Source organism: Corvus cornix, chromosome 26 (genome assembly GCF_000738735.6).
Source record: "Corvus cornix cornix isolate S_Up_H32 chromosome 26, ASM73873v5, whole genome shotgun sequence".
Classification (NCBI taxonomy): domain Eukaryota; kingdom Metazoa; phylum Chordata; class Aves; order Passeriformes; family Corvidae; genus Corvus; species Corvus cornix.
The window spans coordinates 1,853,751-1,874,528 of NC_046354.1; the positions used below are offsets into that span (position 1 = coordinate 1,853,751).

General features: G+C 58.8%; 1 protein-coding gene across 1 annotated transcript in view; it reads right to left on the bottom strand.

Moving 5' to 3' along the window:
* Positions 1-2,692: 2,692 nt before the first annotated feature.
* CDK18 (cyclin dependent kinase 18) overlaps positions 2,693-20,778 on the bottom strand; it is a 30,288-nt gene continuing 12,202 nt past the window's right edge. The window contains exons 2-16 of the mRNA XM_039565371.1: positions 17,902-18,056; positions 11,698-11,846; positions 11,459-11,584; positions 10,182-10,238; positions 9,843-9,957; positions 9,645-9,739; positions 9,510-9,572; positions 9,055-9,178; positions 8,857-8,977; positions 8,165-8,262; positions 7,408-7,513; positions 7,177-7,219; positions 6,884-6,974; positions 6,549-6,626; positions 2,693-6,255 (exon numbers count right to left, since the gene is read on the bottom strand). Coding sequence (XP_039421305.1) covers positions 6,221-6,255; positions 6,549-6,626; positions 6,884-6,974; positions 7,177-7,219; positions 7,408-7,513; positions 8,165-8,262; positions 8,857-8,977; positions 9,055-9,178; positions 9,510-9,572; positions 9,645-9,739; positions 9,843-9,957; positions 10,182-10,238; positions 11,459-11,584; positions 11,698-11,846; positions 17,902-18,025 — 1,425 coding nt within the window. The 5' untranslated portion in view covers positions 18,026-18,056 and the 3' untranslated portion in view covers positions 2,693-6,220. The remainder of the gene's footprint in view (positions 6,256-6,548; positions 6,627-6,883; positions 6,975-7,176; positions 7,220-7,407; positions 7,514-8,164; positions 8,263-8,856; positions 8,978-9,054; positions 9,179-9,509; positions 9,573-9,644; positions 9,740-9,842; positions 9,958-10,181; positions 10,239-11,458; positions 11,585-11,697; positions 11,847-17,901; positions 18,057-20,778) is intronic.

Consider the following 20,778-nt stretch of genomic DNA (forward strand, 5'->3'; position numbering starts at 1 on the left):
ACACAAAGGCAGTGCCCAGACACCACCGGAGATGACAAATATCAACCCAACCCCTACCCCACAGCTACACCGAGTGACCCGAATGCCACCGAGTGACCCAAATGCCATCTCCCAGGAATATCGGGCTGTTCCATCAGGGCTAACACAAACCTTGCAGGATCTGCTTGCAAATAAGCCCCGAGGCGTGGGTGGGTTTAGTCAGCACAAGAACACACAGATCCCTCCTGGTTCCACAGAAATCCAGCTCCTCTCCCTGGAGGGAGCTCATCAAAATGCGAGCCACAGGGCTCCGAGGAGATGCAAGCCCCGAATTAGCTCCACGAGGAGGCACTTCCAGGCTGTTTTCCAAACTCGAATCAATGTTGTGCTTGCACTGAATTAAAACACCCCCAAGTTCTTTGCTTGCTGCAGGCTGCGGAGTGAAACCATGAATGGAGGGAGGGCAGAGCTGAGCGCCAGGGCAGCTCCAAAGGGTCCAAGCGGCCTTTGGGAAACACCTTCCTTTAGTTTTTCCGTGCCCTCGCACATTCCCGGGGCAGCAAGGATTTTTTTATGTACATAAATTAATCTTTTCGACCAGAGGAGCAATTTTTTATCGAGCTGGGTCCTGCTTGCAGTGACTGCAGAGCTGCAACCCCGATTTGCTGAGCTGCTGGAATCACCTCAGGCTCAGCACAGAGGGGAAATCCAGCTCTAAAAATAAATTTTCTAAGGCTTTCCTTGGGGTGGAACCACCTGAGGCCCCACAGGACAGCAGAGTCCTGGAGCTCCTCCAAGGCTTTCCCCAATGTTTGGGTTGGCAGCTTGGCCAAGGACTCGGAGCGCCGATATTGGTGAAGTTTTCCCTGTCCCCCTTTAGGGCAAATTGGGGCTGAGATCCCTAAAACCCCAAGAGTTACCCCAGCAGCCACATGGGATGGGTCCAGGAGCTCCAGGAGCATTTGGAGATGGGATCGCCCAAAAATCCCAGCACCACCCAAAGCTTGAGCTGATAAGAAAATAACTCTGAACCGCTGAACCTGAGCAAATCCTGGTGCCTCTTGCAACACCGAGTAAACTCCGCATCCGAGGGGCCAAATTATTCTTGGCTGCAGGAAAGATGCTCAGCAACGCAGAGAGAGAGAGAGAGAGGTGTTCACCCCGTGTGCTTCGGGGTCAGGAGTTCCCAAACAGGCTGGGTGCTTTGGAGAGCTTGGCTCCACTTCCAGGTCAAACACGAGCCCCAAATGCTGGCCCAGTTGTGGCTGAGCTCATAACTCTAGTCTGGGAGGAGGAAGTGCTCCCTGCACGGTTCCCTCCCGCCCAGCTGAAATAACTCCCACACCCACTCCCCTGGAGCTGCCATCCGGGTGCTTCCTCCTTCCTGGCACTGAATCCGTGCCAGAGAGCGCAGCTGGGATGGGACAGCCAGGCTGAGCCTCCCAAAAATGCACCAGGACACCCAAACCATCCCACTGAGGGCAGCAGGTGTCAGTCACACTGAGAGACCCTGGAGCATCCCGAAGGAGCTCCTTGGGATATTTGGGCAGCTGGGAACATCTGGGAGGCAGCAGGGGATGCCGGGCAGCATTCCCCGGATCCGGCACCTGCTGGGCTGGAGGAATGAGAGTGGCAGATGGAGGAACTGGTTTGTGACTCAGGCCGGGCGGTGCCGGAGGTGCAGCCTGGGAGGGGATGGAGGGAATTGTCCCCTTCCCTGACCTGGCATCACCCGCTGGCTCCGGTCCCAAAGACCCCACAGATCCCCCCCACCCCAACCTGGCTCCCCCCAGCTCCCTGGAACGCTGGGGGCTGCGGATTCTCTCCGGCACTGACGGGCTGGACAACAGGAATATTCCAGGGGAGCTCCTGAGCTGAATATCCCTGATCCCGGGGGGATTCTTGCCGCTGGATCCATGGAAAAAGCCTTGCCCAGCTGTCCCCTGTCCCTTGCCCAGCTCTGTCCTCGGGCTGCTTTGCCAGCCTGGGCTGGGCCTGGCAGCCTCGGCCTTTATTTGCCCGATAGGGTTGTGCCAATATTTATTTAGGGCCTTGGGATCCCTGCAAGGGACACCAGGGACGTTTCCCCATTACGCACGAGGCGCTCCCGGGTCTGGGGTTTCAACCCCCGGCAGAGTCAGGGGCTGGGAAAGCTCCTTCTGTGCTCCTTGGGAAGTTCAGCACAGCCCAGAATTCCAGCAGGGAAAGAGTCCTGGAGCTGCAGGGAAAGAAGCTGTGGGAATGCAGGGTGAAGGTGGAAGGGCACGGAATGACCCAGCTGCGTTCCCTGGAACAACTCGGCCTTCCCAGGAGCCGCACTCCTGGCACTTCCCACCTTCCTTGGACTCCAAAAAAACCCCCAGATCCTCCTCCTACAAAAAAAAAAAAAAAAAAAAAAAAAAACAATAAAAAACCAAGGGAAAATTATGTCCTGTACAGACCCACCCCATATTCCATAAATTTTATTGTCCAGTCTTCGGAGAATTCACAATCCAACTGGAAAATCAGCCTTGGCAATAAAAGGAGCACAAAACCATCCAGGTCACATCTGAAAGAGAAAAATTGAAATATTCTTATAAAACATCCAGACAAGAGACAGACAGATGGATAAAATCCTTTATTATTTTTATTCTTTTGTACCTTTCCTTTGATTCCAGAAAAACTTTCTCTCTCTATATATATATTAAAAAAAAATCCATTACTTCTTTCGGAATAAGTCTTTAAAATCATTTATTTTAAAATGCATCTCCCGTTTGTACAGCACTAGTTAAATACATTTATTCTTGGTTTTCTGCCAATGAGTCACCCCAGAGAACATTCCCAGTTTGGGGATCCATCCTGGCCACTTCCATCGGTTTTTCCTGCTGGAGGATGCTGAGGATGGAGGAAGGCAATGAGGAAATGGGGATTTTTAGTGTTTGTGCCCAGACATCGCTCACAGGGACATCCAAAATCCAATTTTACATGGCTTGAGTGGACAGATGTGCAGCACAGCTGGAGCAGGTGGAGATCAGGTGGAAAAACCCAAACAAAACATTGGAAAACCTTGGGAAAATCCCCTTTAATTCTTTTTTTTTTTCCCCTTGTGTGTAAGGAGAGGAGGAGAGAAAAAAAAAGCAGCATATTTATTTGGTCCTGAATCTCCAAAATCCAAATAATTTTGTTGTTTAAAATCTCCACGTGGATCTGGCCAGGGGTTGGGCCAGGAAAGGCGTATCCATGTGGGAACGGAGGGATGGGATGGAACGGAACAGCTCTGCCTCCGAGTGCTCTGCACATGGATTCATTTCTATTCCTTTACCCAACCATCGCCGGGGCAGACAAAAGAATACCAGGAATGAAGCCTTTCCTGAGGGCACAGCCAAAACTCCTGTTTTCTGCTAAAAAAAAAAAAAGGGAAAAAATTCCAAGAAAAATGTGTGGAAGACAAAGCGACAACTTCCTTTTGCCACAGCTCCCCGTCTGCCAGGAGCGGTGGCTGCTCCTCGACGTGGTGGATGGGAGAATCCATAAAATGAGGGGAAAACGCTGGGAAGCCACACAAATTCCCAGCATTTTCATGAAAATTCCAGTTGGCGCTCCAAAACCCGGGGAATCCTGGCCCAGGGATGAGCTGCTGGAGCAGACACGGGAGTGGGGGACTGCTCTGCTCGGGGTTTTTCATGGATGGGGCATCCAGGAAGTTTCTCTCCTCCTAAACGCAGCCTAAAAGGGCTGGAATGTTATCCCAGAGGAGGAAAAGAGGGATTTAATTCCAGGCTTTAATCCCTGCCCACCTGCAGCTCCTCTTCTTCCCGGCTGTGGGGATCAGAGCTCAGGGCTCGGCTGCCAACCCCGAACCCTGCTCGGCGGGGCACCAAATATTTACACTCACCATGGGAATCAAATATCCACGAAATCCCTGGGATAAAAGGGGTTATCTGGAACTGGGGCTGTTGGGAGCTCTCAGGGGTAATAAATAATGAAATAATGGTGTCTCCTTTCGGGGGGATTTGTAGGGAAAAGGTAAAGGGTAAAGGATAAACAGGAGCCACCAGGGCCTTTTCCTGATGCTGGGAATGCTGCCCTGGCTCCATGGGCTGTTCCCCAGCAGTTTGCCTTGGCCTTCAGCAGGAATATCGGATCTGGTAGCAGGAATATCGAATCTGGTGGTCCCAGCGTGTCCGGTCCTCCCAGCAGTAATGTGGGATAGCTCAGCTGGGCATCCAGTGCCCCTGGAAGTTTATTCCCACTCCCAGTGCACGGGGATGGGAACACCGAGCAGGAAAACTGCACAAAGACAGGTCAGGGATGTCCTGGAAGGGTTCCTGGCCTGATCCAGGCTCTGCTCCCCTGGGTGCACCAGAATTCCTCACCCCAGGCACCTGAAGGAGCCGTGTCCAGGAGCTGTGCTGCCTGCTGAGCTGCCAGTTCCTGCCAGGAGCCCTGGGAAGTGCAGCTCTGATCCAAAGGAAATTCCTTTATGGCAGTGGGAGAGTTCAGAGAATGGGGACCACTCAGGAAAACACGGCCCCGAACGCGTCACTGGGTGCTGGGGGCTGTTCCTGCTCTTCCCTATCCACTGGAATCAATTAGGGAACAATCCAGCCTGGCGTATGCTGGAAATACCGGGAAGGGAACGGAGCAGGGATGGGCAAACCTCAAACAATGCAGACGTCTGGAGGCTCGTCTGGGACAGAGCTCTGGTGGCACGGGGGAGCTCCCGGCGAGCTCCGAGCGCTGGCACCGGGAGGAGCCACCCCGGGAGTCCCGGGCAGCTCCAGGGTCTCCACATTTTTCCTCCCACTGCGCGTTTTCCAAGGATTTCTGAAGGAATGACGCCCTGCTCCAGGGGGGAGCAGCCCCACGGAGAGCTGGATCCCGGAGCAATGCTCCAGCCCCGGTCCCAGCTCCAGAGAGTCCCGGCCACATCCAGAGGGAGCCGATCACCCGGGAAAGCCAAGGCCAGGATGTGAATACCGCACAGCACAGAGGCTCCTCGCGCTGCTCACACGCTCCCAGGCTGTGGGGGAGAGCTGCAGCAGGGATGGATTTGTTCCCGAAGCGTTTGGAGAGGGGAAAACCCCCCTGGAGCAGCCCCGGGCCAGCAGAGCACAAAGCTCTGAGCACCGATCCGAGCAGGGCCGGTCCGGGAGGGGCCGGGGAGGGGATTGAGGGGCGCTGTGCTGCTCCCCAGAGCTATTTCGGGTGCCCACAGCTGAGCTGTGGGAGGTTTGGCACCTCTCCCCCTTCCCTCTGGGCACAAACACACCGAGGTGGGCGTGAGCAGCGCTCTGGCGCCGGGATTGGGGCTCTGCCGCGCGGGGAGGGGCTCAGAGCGATGGGAGAGGGGCGAGATGTGCCCTGAGACCCCTCTGGGACCCCCGTTCTGCTCCTTGGGGTGGTGGGATGGAGATGAGGAAGGGGCTGCTCCATCCGTGCCTTGTTCCCGCTCTCAAGAGCACGGGGATGGGACCATCGAGCAGGAAAACCGCACAAAGACAGGTCAGGGATATCCTGGATGGGATTCCCGAGGGTGCTCCGGATTCCCGATGGCTCGGGGGGCAGCACGGAACCGATCCTCGCCCGGCCCCGCTCCAGCACAGCCCCTCCTGCGGGTTCCTGCAGCCCAGCGGGGTTAGGCCAGGCCTTGCTCTCGGCTCAGGACATCCCAGCTGGCTGAATTTGGGAACAGGGACCGGGAGATGCCGGGGGGAGCAATGGGAAGCCCGGGTGCTCCATCCTCAGCTGGATTCAGGTACCAAAGTAGGGAGGGGAAATGGGGCTCTGCAGGCAGAGGTGAGGGAAATGCGGGGGGGCTGCCCTGGTTCCTGTGCTCCAGCTGTGCCCCAGCTGTGCCCCAGCTGTGCCCCAGGTGCTCCCAGTGCCAGGCTGGGCCATGCCGAGCAGTCTTAACGTGGTATCCCCAAAAACCAGGGGGTGCAGGGCAGCTTGTCTGAGCCAAGGTGCATTTTCAGCAACTCCTGCCTGGGCCAAAGCCCACAAATCCCCAGCCCAGCCCTGGAGTCCCCTCCCTGTGCCCCCAAACCCTCCCGGGGCAGCGCAGGGGCCTGGAGCACCTCGCAGTGGGGACAACATGAAAACAAGCGGGGGGACAAGGCCACAGGTCCATGGAGGGGTTTGGGGACAGCATCGGCCTCGTCCTGCTGGAGCCGGGAGCTCTGCGGAGGGTCGGGTGGGAGCCGTCTCCTTCCTCAGCGCTTCCATCTCCATGGCGACGAGGGGAACGCGAGATCCGAGTTTAAAATATACTCTGCCTCCTGTTCTTGCCTCGGGCTGGGGAAGGGAGACACAGAGAGGGGTCAGCGGGGTCGGACGGTGGCTCTGCAGAGCGGCTCAGCCCGGAGGGTGCCCGGGGGAGGAGATTCCGAGCCTGTGGCATTCCTGGAGGAGGAGCTGTGCCTCGGGATACCCAAATGTGACTGGCAGGTGACAACGAGGATGCCCAGGGGTGATTTGTGGATTGAAGAAGGGACAGAGAGCAGGTTTGGCTTTTTCCTGGGAGCAGCCCAATGCCGGCACCATCCTGGCACTGGCTGGGAGAGATCCCGGCTTTTCCCCAGCCCTACCTGACTGCTGGAAGGCTGAGCCTCGGTGGCCGGGGTCCTTCTGGAGCTGGATCTCCTTCAGGGAGAAGATGGAAGCGTCTGGGCAGAGGGGGCAGAGAGAGGGGTCAGTCCTGCCCGAGGGTGGCACCTCCACGGAGCTCTGCTCTCACTCTCCTGCCCCACCTCATCCCACCCAAAATCTTATTAATTATCATTATTATTATTCCTTGCTCCCACAGCCCTCAAGCTCCCACCCCACCCTGCTGCAGGAGCACCTCTGAGGGAGCAAAGAGGCACCTGAAGGCACCAGGAGCCTTTGTTCTGCCCCTTTTTGGGCGGGGACAGGCGGCACTTACTGTCAGGCAGGAGGTGCACCCGCTCTCCCAGGCTCTTGAAGTAGGGGTGCTGCAGGGCTGCCTCGGCTGAGATCCGGCCCTTGGCTCTGTACTGCACAAAGCCCCAGGAAAAGCCATAAATACACATTTAAATCACACACCTGGGCACCTCTGCACGTTTACATCACACACCTGGGCACCTCTGCACATCCCAGCAGTGCCACGAGCCAGGTGTGTGGCACTGCCCTGCTCCAGCTGCACCTTCCCTGCAGCAAACCCCCTTTTCCACCCCCCTGGGCTGCTCCCCCACTCACCAGGAGCAGATTTGTCAGCAGGTCGATGCCTTCCGAGTCCAGCCTGGGAGAAAAGGGAAATAAAACCAAAACTGCACCATTATTGCACCGAGGAGACGGCAATGATCCGAGTGAGGGATGAGTGGCACTGCAGCCTCAAGCACCACGAGGGGAAAATGAAACTGGGCTGCCCAGGCTCCCCTCCACACCCATCAAACCCCCGTTCCTGAGCTGTCCCTGCTCCAGGGGTACCTTGGGGCGTGATTTATCAGCGGCTGCGCTCGGTAGTGGGTGAAGTTGTAAGCCTTGAACTCCTCGTTGGACGTTATCCCAGGCCAGGTGTCCTCTGTGGGGGTTCCTGCAAGGGCAGAGAGAGGGAACCTCGGTGGGCACTCGGTGCAGAAGGAAAAACTTCAGGAGTGCGGGTCCCCTGTCCCCGAGAGAGGGCACAGATGTCCCCGTGGGCTGGCACTGCCTGCACGTCCCAGGGGGCAGCCAGCAAGGAGCCTCTCATCCCGACACCTGTGCCAGCCTGGAGGGGGCTGCGGGCAGTTTCTGTCCGTGCCAGCTGACCCCTGCCCACCTCAGTTCACCCCTGTCCATGCTAGATGACCCCTGCCCACCTCAGCCCACCCCTGTCCATGCCAGCTCACCCCTGCCCACCTCAGTTCCACCCCTGCCAAACCCTGCCCATGCCAGCCCACCTCAGTCCATCTCTGCCCATACCAGCCCATCCCTGCTCATTTCTCACCCCACCCCATCCCTGCCCACCCCATTCCACCCCTGTTCATTCCTGCCCACCTCATCCCTACCAACCTCATCCCACCCCATCCCGCCCCTGTCCATCCCCATCCCACCCATCCCGGCCCTGATCGCTCCATCCCAGCCCATCCCAGCCCCATCCCAGCCCATCCCAGCCCCATCCCGGCTTCCCAGCGCAGCCCCGCCCGGCTGTCCCGCGGGCAGCCACTGCCCTCGCGCGGGGACGCGGGCACAGCGCAGCGCTCACCCAGCAGGCGGAAGATGAGATGCAGCTCCTCCTTCACCGTGGAGCCGGGGAACATCGGCCGGCCCGTCACCATCTCGTAGTGGATGCATCCGACCCCCCTAAAGCGCAGGGGACACCCCGGGATTAGGTGGGGAGGGACACAAACCCCGCGGGGCCCTCGCCGCTGCTGGAGAGGGGAATCAGCTCCGGGAGATGGATCCCTCCTGGTCAGCATCCACCCCGATGGGGATGGCACGGTCCCGACCCCCTGAGCCCCAGGGGACGGGGAAAACAGGTCTGGGAGAGCTCTGGGGACAGGGAAAACAGCTCTGGGAGAGCCCCACGGGACAGGGAAAACAGCTCTGGGAGAGCCCCAAACCCTCCGGTGCTAACAGACCTAGGGGACATGGAAAACTGCATTGGGAGAGTCCTGGGGACAGGGAGAACAGGGAAAAAAGCCCCCAGACCTCTGATGTCAACTAGAGCCCCATGGAAAACTGCTTTGGGGAGCCCCAGGGGACGGGGAAAACAGCTCTGGGAGAGCCCCCAAACCTCTGGTGTAAAAAGCCCCAGGGGAAAGGGAAAACAGCTCTGGGAGAGCCCCCCAGCCTCTGTTGGACCCAACAGCGTGGGGATGAGGGTGGAAATGCCCCACCCCGTCCTGGAGAGCCCGGGAAGCTGCCAGGAAGCTGCCGGGAAGCTCCGTGCCTCACCACATGTCGATGGGCGTGGAATACTCGGTGGATCCCAGCAGGACGTCGGGGGGCCGGTACCAGAGCGTCACCACCTCGTTGGAATAGGTTTTTGTCGGGACCGACTTGGCCCTGGCTAATCCTGAGGGCGGAAGGGACGCACGTCAAGGAGCTGCCCCTTCTTCCAATCCTGCACCGTCCCTGGAGGGCTTCACCTACCAAAATCAGCCAGCTTGAGCTCCCCTCGCTCGTTGATGAGCAGGTTCTGCGGTTTGAGGTCTCGGTGCAGGATTTTCCTGCCGTGGCAATAGGCCAGGCCACGGAGCAGCTGGAACATGAAGATCTGTGGGGAGGAGGGGGCTGCATTTAGGACAGGGATGTGGGCACTAAAAATAAACCTGCCTGGAGGAATCCAGATGTCAAGGGCAGGAAAGACCCCTCGGAGCTGTGCTGGGGTGGGAAACGCTGTGGGGAGGTGTCACAAAAGGGGATGAGCATTCTGCATGTGCAGTGATTTTACTTAGGGAGAAACGCTGGGGGAGCCTCAGAACAGGCTGGAAAAGGGCAAAGGGAGCAACAACTGAAGGGGGAAGGGATTTCCAGGCTCCCCCAGCCCCAAAACACCCCCACCCAGGATGAGGGACGGGGCAGGGGGTCCCGGGCACCCCCCTCACCTTCACATTGTGCACACTCATCAGGTTCCCGCAGTTCTCCAGGTACTGCTTGAGGTCGTTGTCCTGCAGCGGGAAGGACACGTCAGTCTGTCCTTCCCTTGTCCCCCCCAGCCCCCAGAGAAGCCCCCAGACCACCAGATACTCGAAGACGAGGGTGAGGGAGCGCTCGGTGTGGATGATGTCGTGCAGGGTGACGATGTTGGCGTGCTTGAGGTTCTTCAGCAGCGACACTGCGGGGACAGCGGGGTTGGGGCAGCAGGAACAGGGGCTGAGCACGGGCACAGCCATCCCAAATCCTGCTGGGACCCTGGGGAAGGCCCCTCCCGGCCTCACCTTCCCGGATGGCCGTGCAAGGAGCCCCCTCCTCGTGCTCCAGGCGGATTTCCTTCAGCGCCACCAGGTTTTCCGTCAGTTTGCTGCGGCCCTTGAACACCGTGGCGTAGGTGCCCTGGCAGGGGACAGGGGACACAGGCCATTTCCCAGGGTGGCACAGCACTGGTGTCCCCAAAACATCTGGGGGAAGGACCACTTGAAGTGACCGCACCAGGTCTGAACCCCACGAGAAAGTCTTGGTCTGAAAATTTCTGGATATTGAAGATTTTTGCCCTTTGCACTTGGAGCTGCCCTTTGAATTTCACTTAATTCCTTACAGGGGTGTCACACACTACTCACCTCTCCCAGTTTGTCCAGTTTGACGTAGGTTTCCAGCTTCCCAAAGCCGATATCTGACTGTGGGAGAGACAGGAAAACATCACTGGGGAGGGGGGGCCTCATCCCGGGATGGCTTCACCTCCAGAGGGGTTGCCAGGGACACTGGGCACTGAAATTTGGGATTTTTACTCCATTTACTGCCCAAACCCTCTGTGTATCCCGGGAAAAGCTGTGTCCTGACCAGAGGAATGAAGGTGCTGGAGCTCAAGGTGCTGCACAACTCCCAGAGCCCCATTCCTTATTCTCGAGGGGACGTGAATATTAACGACACATCACCCTGGCGGGGTCTGTTTTATCCTCAGGCAGCACAGGCAGGTGAATTCCAGCTCTCCTTCCCTCCTCCTGAACGGGCACCTCGGATCCCGAGATGCCTCCTGCGGCCTGGCTGTGGTACCTGGGCAGCTCTGAGCACACCTGGAGGTGCACACAGAGGTTTTTGCTCCTGCTCTGTTGTACTCAAGAGTTTTTGCTCCAATTTCTGCTACTGCTCTGCAGCAAAGAAACCGAAATGGCACTGCTGAAGCAAAGGCTGATTCATTATTTATCCACATTTGCATTTCCAGTGGCAAGAGGCTCCGGCTGAATCGCAGGAGGGTTTTCCTTCTCCTCCCTCTGGGAAGGAGCCAGGCCGAGAGGGCAGCCAGGTGTGCTCAGGGGAGTGAAGGAAGGTGGGAATGGCACAGCAGGTGCAGATCTCAGAATCCCAGGATCACTGAGGCTGGAAAACCACTCTGGGATCATCGAGTGCAAGCTGTGCCCGATCCCCACCCTGAGCACCGAGTGCCACGTCCAGGTGACACCTCCAGGGATGGGCACTCCAAACCTCCCTGGGCAGCCCCTGCCAAGACCTGACCACCCTTTCCCTGAGGAAATTCCTCAGGGAACTTCCACCCTGAGCCTCCCCTGGCCCAGCCTGAGGCCGTTCCCTCTCCTCCTGTCGCTGTTCCCCGGGAGAAGATCCCAAATCCCTCCGGCTGCCCCCTCCCGTCAGGGACCTGTGCAGAGCCAGAAATTCCCCCTGATCCCCCTTTTCTCCGGGCTGAGCCCCTTTCCCAGCTCCCTCAGCTCCTGCCGGTGCTGCTGGGGGTGTGCAGGAAGGGCTGGGGCTGGGCAGGGACGTGAGGGGACCTCAGTGAGCCCGGGGCAGCCGGCCCAGCACGGCCCAGCACGGCCGGGCCCGGGTGTCCGTTCGGGAGGGGCCGGGCCGGGCGCTGCCCCTGCGGCTCGGGGCCACTTACGAGGGAGGCCCGCCGGGACATCCTGCTCAGGGGCTTGGGGAGCTCCGGGCTCTCCATCTGCAGCTTCTGCAGGAACTCGGGGGGCAGGCGGATGTCCATGGGCAGCGAGAGGCGCTTGCTGACGTCCTGCAGGGAGGGGACACAGGACAAGTGACATCCCGAGCCGCAGCCCGGCCCTTCCAGCCAGCGGGGAGGCGACAGCCAGAGGTGCCCGGGTCCCCCCTGCCCCCAGCACTTGCCTCCATGGAGAAGCGGCGCTGGCCGTGGTTGCGGTAGCGCACGGCCGCCACCGGGGACCGGCCCTGCCCCTCCGGCGGGGACACGGGGCTGCCGTCAGCTGCCAGGTCCCTGCCCAGCTGCGCCAGCTGCAGGTGCCCCTGAGCCAGGTCTGGGGACAGAAGGGAAGCACAGTGAGCGGCTGCAGCGGCGGCACAAGCCGCGAGGAGCGGGGGCGGGGCAGGGCTGCTCCGGGGACGCGGGAATCTCTACGGCCTTCTCTGTATCCCCAGGGAATTCTGCTTTTTGCTCCAGATTCCTGGTGCCTCCCCACCCACAGCACTCCCAAAGCACGCCCTGCTACGAGGGTCTCTGGCGGGGGGAGCTGCTCCCCACCCAGCGATCCCAAATCCCATCCCAGTGCTCCGGGAAAAATTCAGCCCGGATTTCTCCCGCGGTACGGCATGGGGAAAGCCCGGACTGGATTCTCCCTGGAGTACGGAATGGGGAAAAACCCGGACGGGAGTTTTCCCGGAGTACGGAATGGGTTCAGGGGAAAACCCGGATTGGATTTTTCCCGGAGTACAGAATGGACTCAGAGGAAAACCCGGACTGGACTTTTCCCGGAGTACAGAATGGACTCTTGGGAAAACCCGGATTGGATTTCTCCCGGAGTACAGAATTGGACTCAGAGGAAAACCCGGACAGGATTTTTCCCGCAGTACGGAATAGACTTTCCCCCTTATCCATTCTGTACTCCAGGAAAAGCCCCGTCCGGTTTCCCCCTTTCCCTGCAGCGCCCTGCGGCGGCACCGCGGGGTTTCTCGGGGATGAGGATTCGCCTTCCCAGCTTTATGTTCCCAAGTGTTTGAGGCAAAACAACCCTTCAGGAACACTGAGGTGCCCGCTCCTGGCTCTGGATCCCTCGGTGCCGGGCCAGGAAAGCAAAACAGAAAGAGGAAGGAGCCCTTCCTCGAGGAGTTTACACACACAGGCCTCGCGTGCCCCGGGAACCGCCAACCCCCCCGGAACCCGGATGTTTTCCTGCCGGGATGGGAGCATTCGCTTGGTTAGGAGTTCTCCTTTTGGTTTTGGTTTGTTTGGTTGCTTTTCCTCTTGAGGAATTCTCCCCCTGCGTGTTGCTAGGAGGCAATAACGCCTGGAAACTTCAGCGAGACAAAAGCCCAGGCTCCAGCTCGGGGCGGGGTGCGGCTGCTCCGGCTTCACCTGCGGGTTTCTCGCGGCGGCGGAGGTGCCGCGGGATTCGGACTGGGAAAAGGGTTTGGCTGCAGCCCCCAGCTCCTGTGCTCTCGGTGTTCGGGGCGGAGAGGCTGCGGTGGCTGTGGGGAGGTTCCTCTCCTGCTGCCTTTCTTCTGCCGTGACTGGAGCCCTGCTCGCTGGAGCGCCCGTTCCATTGGGACCCTATTTAACGCCCTACTTCACTAAAAGAGGGACTTTTCACCGTCTGCTCGGGTGCTTCAGGGGTAACCCCCGGGATCCAGAGCCCACCTTTCCCTGCCCCACTTGGAGCCGGACCACGGCCACCCTGCCCCTGCCGTTCCTTTGCCCCTGCTCCGAGTTTTGCTGCAGTTTGCCTTGTTATGCACATACATATACATATACATATACATATACATATACATATACATATACATATATTAGTAAAGAACTGTTATTCCTATTTCTCATATCTTTGCCTGAAAGCCCCTTAATTTCAAAATGATACTAATTCAGAGGGAAGGGGGTTACCTTTTCCATTCCAAGGGAGGCTCCTGCCTTCCTTAGCAGACACCTGTCTTTCAAACCAAGGCAGCGTTTCTCGGAGGGAGTTTGGGATTAAAGTCACTCATTGCAAAACAAACCACTCCAGGCTCTCCTGTCCCATCCTGCTGCCCTCAGCCAGACACAGAGAGAAGCACAAGAGCTCCTTGAACACCAAAGCAGCTCAGAAAAACAACTCCTCCCTTGAGACCCCAGGTGTGGAGCCTCACTGGGCTCAAGAAGCCGTGAAAGGAGCACGAAATCAGGACAAAATGAACCATTGAGCTCCTTCTGGTCCCCGATTTGAGGTTTGCACTTAAAGCTCCTCACTCTGTGATTACCAGCAGGGACATTCTGGCACTCCAGGGACATTCCGGCACTCCCAGCCCCGTGGTGGCACAGCCAGCACAGAGCGTTCAGCGCGGGCCACCTGGCCCCCAGAGAGGAGGATTCCCCCGGGGAATCCATGGGTGCTGATTCCGGGGGCTGTTCAGAAGGAGGCAGCACCAAACTGGGCGTGCTGGGAGCGAGGATGATGCACTGGACATGCCGGGCTGGACAAACGGTGTGGGCTCAAGCAGAACGGACCACCCTGTCCCCTCCACGGTGACCACACCGCTCTGTCCCTTCTCCCAGCTTTGCAGCCACGCTCCAAAATCCCCCAAAATCCCCGGTGCCCTCCCTGCAGACCTTCCCCAGACTAAGGGGGAGCAGTGCAGGAGGGAAACTCCCCAGGGGGTGCCCCGGGCTGAGCCCAGCTTTGTCCCCGGCGCTGCACAGCGACAATCCCCACTCGGACCCGGAGATGCAGCCAGGGATGATCTCATGGCTGAGGACGGGAAGGGAGGGCTGGATTTTCACGGGGTGCTGAGCAGGGCTGGGACCTGGCTGCGGTTCGCTCGGCTGACGGATGAGAGGTGGCAGGCAAGTGACCTGGCAAAGGCTGTGGGTTTGTGCCATGGGCACCGGGCAAGCAGGGAGCTGAGAGCTGAGGGGTTCTGGGTGCCCAGCCTGCACCTGAGGGGTGCGTTCAGCCCATGCCACGGGGCTTGAGAGGGGCTGAAACGATGCCAGGGGTTTTGGGCACACAGGCAAACCCCTCCTCTACTCCCTGTCCCTTCCCCTCCATCTGTTTTTACAGCAGCCATCAGGAAACGTCCCCTGAATTAACCACAGGTATGAAAATAACGTGGATTAACTCAACTGGACCAAATCTTTTTAACTTCCTCGTTTCCCAAGCAAATTATACTCAAGGAAACTAAAGGCCATTCAAGATCTGACTCACTGGAGCCCGACTAATCCACTGGAAATGATATTTTGGGTGAATTTGTGCTGGTTCCCACAGGTGAAACAAACCCAAAGCTGGGTAAAAGGTGCAGCCTGTCCTGAGAGCTGCAAACCAGCAGCGTTGGCTCTCTGCACCAGCAGATCCGAGCCAGCCTCTTTGTCACAATCAGAGGTGAATTGACAACCTGGACACTCCAGCTGGTCCAAAAGGGATGGGAACAGCAAGTAAAACTTCACAGAAGTGAGGGGAGAGCGGGTTTGGGCTGCCCTGGGGTGGGGGACATGGCAGCCCAGCCCAGCCTGTGCTGTCACCGGGAGATTCCCAATCCCAAAGGGCTGGAGTTGCCCTCGGGGCTTGGAGGACCTTGCTGGGTGCTCAGTGTGAAGCTGTGGGCGTGCAGACCGTGAGGGAATTCATTTCACGTGGATTCGGGGAGCGCTGACACTCCACCAGGAACGAGGCCTCTGGGATATCAAAGAGAACGAAAGGGAGGCCGCAGACACCGGCAGCCCTTTTTATAAATATATTTAAATGCTGCCTGTGCCAAAACAAGCTTTGATCTCCCAAGGAAAGGGGCCAGAACCCTGTGCTGCCTGCCTGCCTTAGAACTTTTAATTACTTTGCTGAGTGTGAGCTCTCCTCTCCAGGCTCTGTGCCGCTCAGGGCTCGGGTTTTTCATCCTCCTTCCTCCCCCTCACCACCGTTTCTTTGGGGCCTGGTGCTCCCAAGGTCAGAGCTGGCTCTGTTTTATCCCTTTTCAGCCCAGACACTGAATTTTGTCTGGCCTGGGAGGGCAGACCGGGCTGCAGGTGCTTTGGAGCTACTGCTGGATATTCCCAGCTCTTATCAAAGCCCTGATCCCTCTGAAAAAATGGGTCCACCAAGGTGACATTGCCAGTGACAGGATGTGTCCAGGCTGGAAAGCTGTTTGATTTTCCAGCCTGGGAAAAAAAAATAAATTAAAAGGCTGTTTTTCCTCCTTTTATCAGCATCTGTGGGGGTGAGGTCATGAGAATGACGGAGTGGGGAGGACGGGGCCAGGGATTTCTCACCACAAACACAACAGATGGGGCAGATTTGAACCCTGCTTATCCCCTTACAGGACCCAGAGCAGCTCTTGAGCACCCCGGGATAGTGGAAGTGTCCCTGCCCACAGCATGGGTGGAATGGGAGGAGATCTGGGGTCCCTTCCAGGCCAAACCATTCCCTGATTCTGTGATTCTTGAGCAGGCCTGGCCTCCTCCTGCTCCCCAAGGATGGGTACGGGCACCCACAGCCAGCAGAGTGTGGGGTTTGCAGCCTGGGAATGCTTCCAACCCAGGATTTCTGAGGCTGGAGGGAAAACACGAACTCCAGACAATTCCCTGGGGAGCGACACGAGGTGGGGGAAGGAGAAGCGAGGTGGGGGAAGGAGAAGCGAGGTGGGGGAAGGAGAAGCGAGGTGTTGATCCCTGCTGTGAGAGGTGTCGATCCCTGCTGTGATTAGCTCTTGGCTCTGCAGAAAGGATCACAGCTCCTGAGCTCTCATCAGCTGTCACCAGGAGAGACAGGATGGGCTCTGGAGCCATGGGGACACAGAGAGCCCAGGGACAGCCCCAGAGATCCTGACAAGGAAGGTAAAACCTGCCGCAGAGCTGTTTTGTGGGGAGGAGGAGCAGCTCAGGAGCGGCTGCCGTGGCTGCAGGCTCAGCTCTGCTCCCCACAGCTGGAGCAAAGTCACTTTTCCCCTCTGCACTTTGATCCTCCACCTGGAAAAAGGGGAGCAAGCCCTCAGAAAGATCCAAACTCAGCTCCAAAGCTGACCACAAACCCTGCAAGAGACCGGCTGGCGCACACCCCGAATCATGGACCCACCCTCGGTCCCGGCCACAGGATCAGACTTTACTCCTGTTCTCTCCTGGCTACCTCGGGATCAAGCCCAAAAGCCCAGGAGGGGCTGGCAGACGCTGCTTGCCCTTTTTGCCACCCAAGGGCAAAGGAAGACCCGTGACCGAAGTCTCATTAAAGCAGAGTAGCAGGGAAATCACCTCTGGGGGTTGCAGGGAGGAGATAACGGGAGGGGATCCCACATCCCGGAGCGGATGAAGGCCAACAGCAGGAGCAGCTGTCAGCGCTCAGGACTTCCTCAGCCTTGCCCCATTTTATACCCACAGCTCCTGCACGGCTAATTAAGGGCTCAGGTCTAATTACAGCCCTCGCTGCCCGCTGGCGCGTGTGGGAGTGGGGCAGGAGCCGCCGGGGATGCTGCTCGGGTGTCTGCAGAGATAAAGAGGAGCCTCGGGAGGGAGGAAAGGCGGCTCTAAACGAGGTTACAGCACCCTCGGAGCAGCTCGGCTGGCACGGGCGGGCCCTCCCCGCCGGGCAGCGCCGGTGCCAGGCGGTGACATCAGGGCTCAGCCCCCGCCCGCAGCCAAAGCTTCAGCGATTGCGGGGCGAGGGCAAACAGAGCTCGAACGGGAGCTGAGGGCACGGGAAGGGGCCGGGCTGTGGCACTGCTGGCAGCAGGCACCGCGGCACGGCCGGGATTCACCCCGGGATGAGCCGAGCCCGGCTCTGCCCGGCTCCCCGAGCTCTGCCCGGCTTGCCCGAGCACGGCCGCCTCGGCGGGGCTGCTCCCAGCGCCTCCAGCATCCCCGGCTCTGCCCGGAGCCTGCCCCAGCCTGCTCTGGGGCTGCTGTTCGCACAGGGGATGTGCCCGCCCCGCGCAGCTCAGGCAGGGGTTTAACCCTAAATCTGCCTGGGATGCTGAAAACCAACTCGCAGGAAGGAGCAAAGGCCAGCGAGCCCCTGGTGCTGCCCAGGACAGCGAACGGCCCCTTTGGCTTGAGGGAACACCAGCCTGGAGCCCCCAGAGGGGTCACCCCCTCTTTTGGGGAGGCAGGAGCAGATCCCACACTTTCCCACTCTCCACCTTAACCGCAGCTGTGTCACTGCCCCCCATTCTGTGCATATTCCTTTCCCTCCCATCAGGCTTTCCTCACGCAAGGATAAATCTCTCTTCAGGTTTAATGACGAGGTGTTATTCATCCCCACGGGCAGATAATGGGGAAAGCAACGCCGAGCAAGGGGCAGGAACTCTCCACACACGCCAGAGAATGGCTGGGGGGAGAGGCTCTTACCCCCCCCAGCCGGTCCTGAGCAGCCCCAGCCCCACGGCAGGGACCCAGGGGCTCCTCACCTTCGTTCCTCTGGTTGTTGAGCTGGTTGAACTGCTCCGTGAACTCCGTCAGCGACTCCTCGATGGTCTCCGTGCGCGGCACCGAGAGCGAGAACCTCCTCTTGAAGTTTTTCATCTTGTTCATCTTCCCTCGTGCTGCCAGGGACGGCTGAGCCCTGCGGGGAAGGGGACAGCAGGCTCAGAGAACCGGACAACACTGGGATGAGCCCTGAGCCCCACAGCTGCTGCTTTTTGGGGCTGGCAGCATCCTGAATTTCCACCCCACAGCTGCTGCTCTTTGGGGTTGGCAATGTCCCAAAGTGAGCTTCCCCTCCAGGGGACCCTGGGGACATCCCTTCTCTGGGGCACAGCAGAAGAGGAGTCACGTCTTTGCCAGAGAAATCGGGCTCCTCGTGGTTTTAAGAGCTGGCTCTGGTCAAGAGGTGCAGGGAGGGTGATTTTTTTTTTGAGCCCAGGGCAGGGCTGTGCACAATCAAACACAAGAACCAACACAGGCTGTGCCTTACGGCACCCCTGGAAACTGCAGGAATGCCTGGAAAGGGATAAAAACAGAAGGAAAGCAGGAAACAGGCTAAACAGTGATGGAAAAGACTCAATCCCACACTTATCACTGGAAAAGGAAGCACCTCTCCCCCTGCAGTTTGGTTTCTGCTTAGCCCCTGCAACAAAAGCTTCCTGAGCCAGCAGCAAGATGCTGAGCGCAGGCAGCACGGGCAGAGGGGGGATCCCCCAAATCCCAGCCCCGGGAGATACTCCGAGCTCCCAGCTCACCCCCAAGCTCCCGGTGACTCCTCCTGCGGGGCATCAGAATCGCCTTAGCCGCAGATCTGATTAAAGCAACAAAACCCTTAAAGGAGGAAAACCCCTCAGGGGCACGGGGCGGAGCAGCCACGGGGGCGGGCGGGGAGCTCGCCCTGGAGGACACGGCTTTGCCTTTCCTGAGCTCTTCCCAGGCTCAGCGTGGATGGGATCAGGCTGGAAGTGTTGCTCCGCTGCAATTCCTGCTGCCCAGCACGGACCCAGCACCCAGCCAGTGCTCCCTGGGCGTACTGACATGGAATTCCCAAATCCCAGACTGGTTTGGGTTGGAGGGACCTCAGGTATCATCTCATCCCACCGCCTGCCATGGGCAAGGACACCTTCCCCTATCCCAGCTTGCTCCGGGCCCCGTCCAACCTTGGACACTTCCAGGGATGGGACATCAGCGTCCCACCCCCAACCAGCCACAGCTCTGCCCCTTCCGCGCTCAGGCCTGAGGAGGTTTGGGTCCATCCCTCTCTTCTTCCCACTCCCAGGAGAGTAGGAATGCTCCTCCTGCATCCCTTATCCTCTGGACACTCCAACCTGCCCGCCAGGGGGTTTTCCATGAACAGCCCTGGACTTTAAAGCTGCTCCCAACCCCATCCGAAGAAGGGAATCGCCCCTTGGTACCAAACAGGCCCTAAAAACCACTCAGGGATGTTCCTTCCCGCAGGGAGCGGCTCTTCCCTGCACATCCCGCACCCTCTCCCGCACCCCTGGCGCAGCTCGGCCCTTTCTTCTGGATGTCCCTGCTCCAGCTCTTCCCTGGCTGTCCCCAGAGCCCCCCAGCCCCCTCCCAGGCTTATCAGCCCACCCGAAGGGTGATCGCAGCATTCCAGACTGATGCGATCAGACACCGCATCCGGGAGCCGGCGCATCCCGTCGCCAGGACAACGGGAACACTCGGGCCGGCGTGCCCGCATCTGAAAGCTTAAAAGATTATCCGTCAGCAATATAAACACTCGGTTTGGGCGCCTGCCAGGCTCTGCGGTGAGGCACGGCACCCTGCAGTGGGTGAATCCCCTGCAAATCCCGGGCATTCACCTGGATCCCGGGAACTCCCACGCAGCAGCCGCCCCCGCTCAGCTCCCACCTTTAACGCCGCAAATTCCCGAGGCTGGAGGCTCGGCCCTGCCTGGAATCGGGGCTGGGGGGGGGGGGGGTTGCGGGGGTGGGAAGGGAGGCGGGAGGGTTTCAGACACCTCCACTCCAGTCTGCAGACATGGGAATGTTTTCCCAGTGCTACAGGAACGTGCTTGGGCACCATAAAGAGGCGGCACCAGGGACGCTCTGGGTTCCAAAGAGCATGGCAGGGACTGGAATGGGATAATCAGGACAGCAAGGAGAACATTGGGATCACGGGAAGGTGCTCTGCTGAGTGATTCCTGCTCTGACAATCCCCTACCGAGCCGAACCATAACCTCCTTTGATCAGGAGATCAAATCTGGATCAGGACAGATGCAGGGAACAGGGAAGATACCCCAGGTGAATGAGGAAAATGAGGGGAAGTGGTCTCTCCATCTCCCTCCCCCTCCCCAAAAAGCCGAGGATGGCTTAGCAGGGAATCAGCTTCTCACTGGCAAAAAACTGCTCCACAAATCCAAATCCTTTCCCCCTCTCTTGCTTCCTGTAGGAATGCCGGCAGCTCCAGGCTGCTAAATATAAACCTCCTCGGAGAGGAACTAGGAGTGGGGTAAAAATAGCCCCGGGATCGCTGCAGCCTCTCCTGCCACGCCCGAGCTGCCCCCTGCTCATGGTCCTCACATCCCTGGGCTCATTTTTCCAGCTGGACCTGAACCTGCTCGGGATCTGCTGGGGGGGAGTTCACATTAAAACGTTGCTCAGCTGGGATTTATGGGATTGTTCTTGTCCTCAGCCCTCGGCTCCTCCCCGACAGGAATTCTCCTTCCCCGAGAGGAATTCGCCCTGTCCCATATGGATCCAGGTGTCCCGAAGCCGGGATTCGCTGCTGCGTTCCTGGAAGCAAAGCATCCCCAACCCGCATTCCAGGGGAAATGTAGAGTCGGGCCGGGTACTGTGGCGTGCCCCAGAGCACCCTGGGGGCCGAGGAGCGTC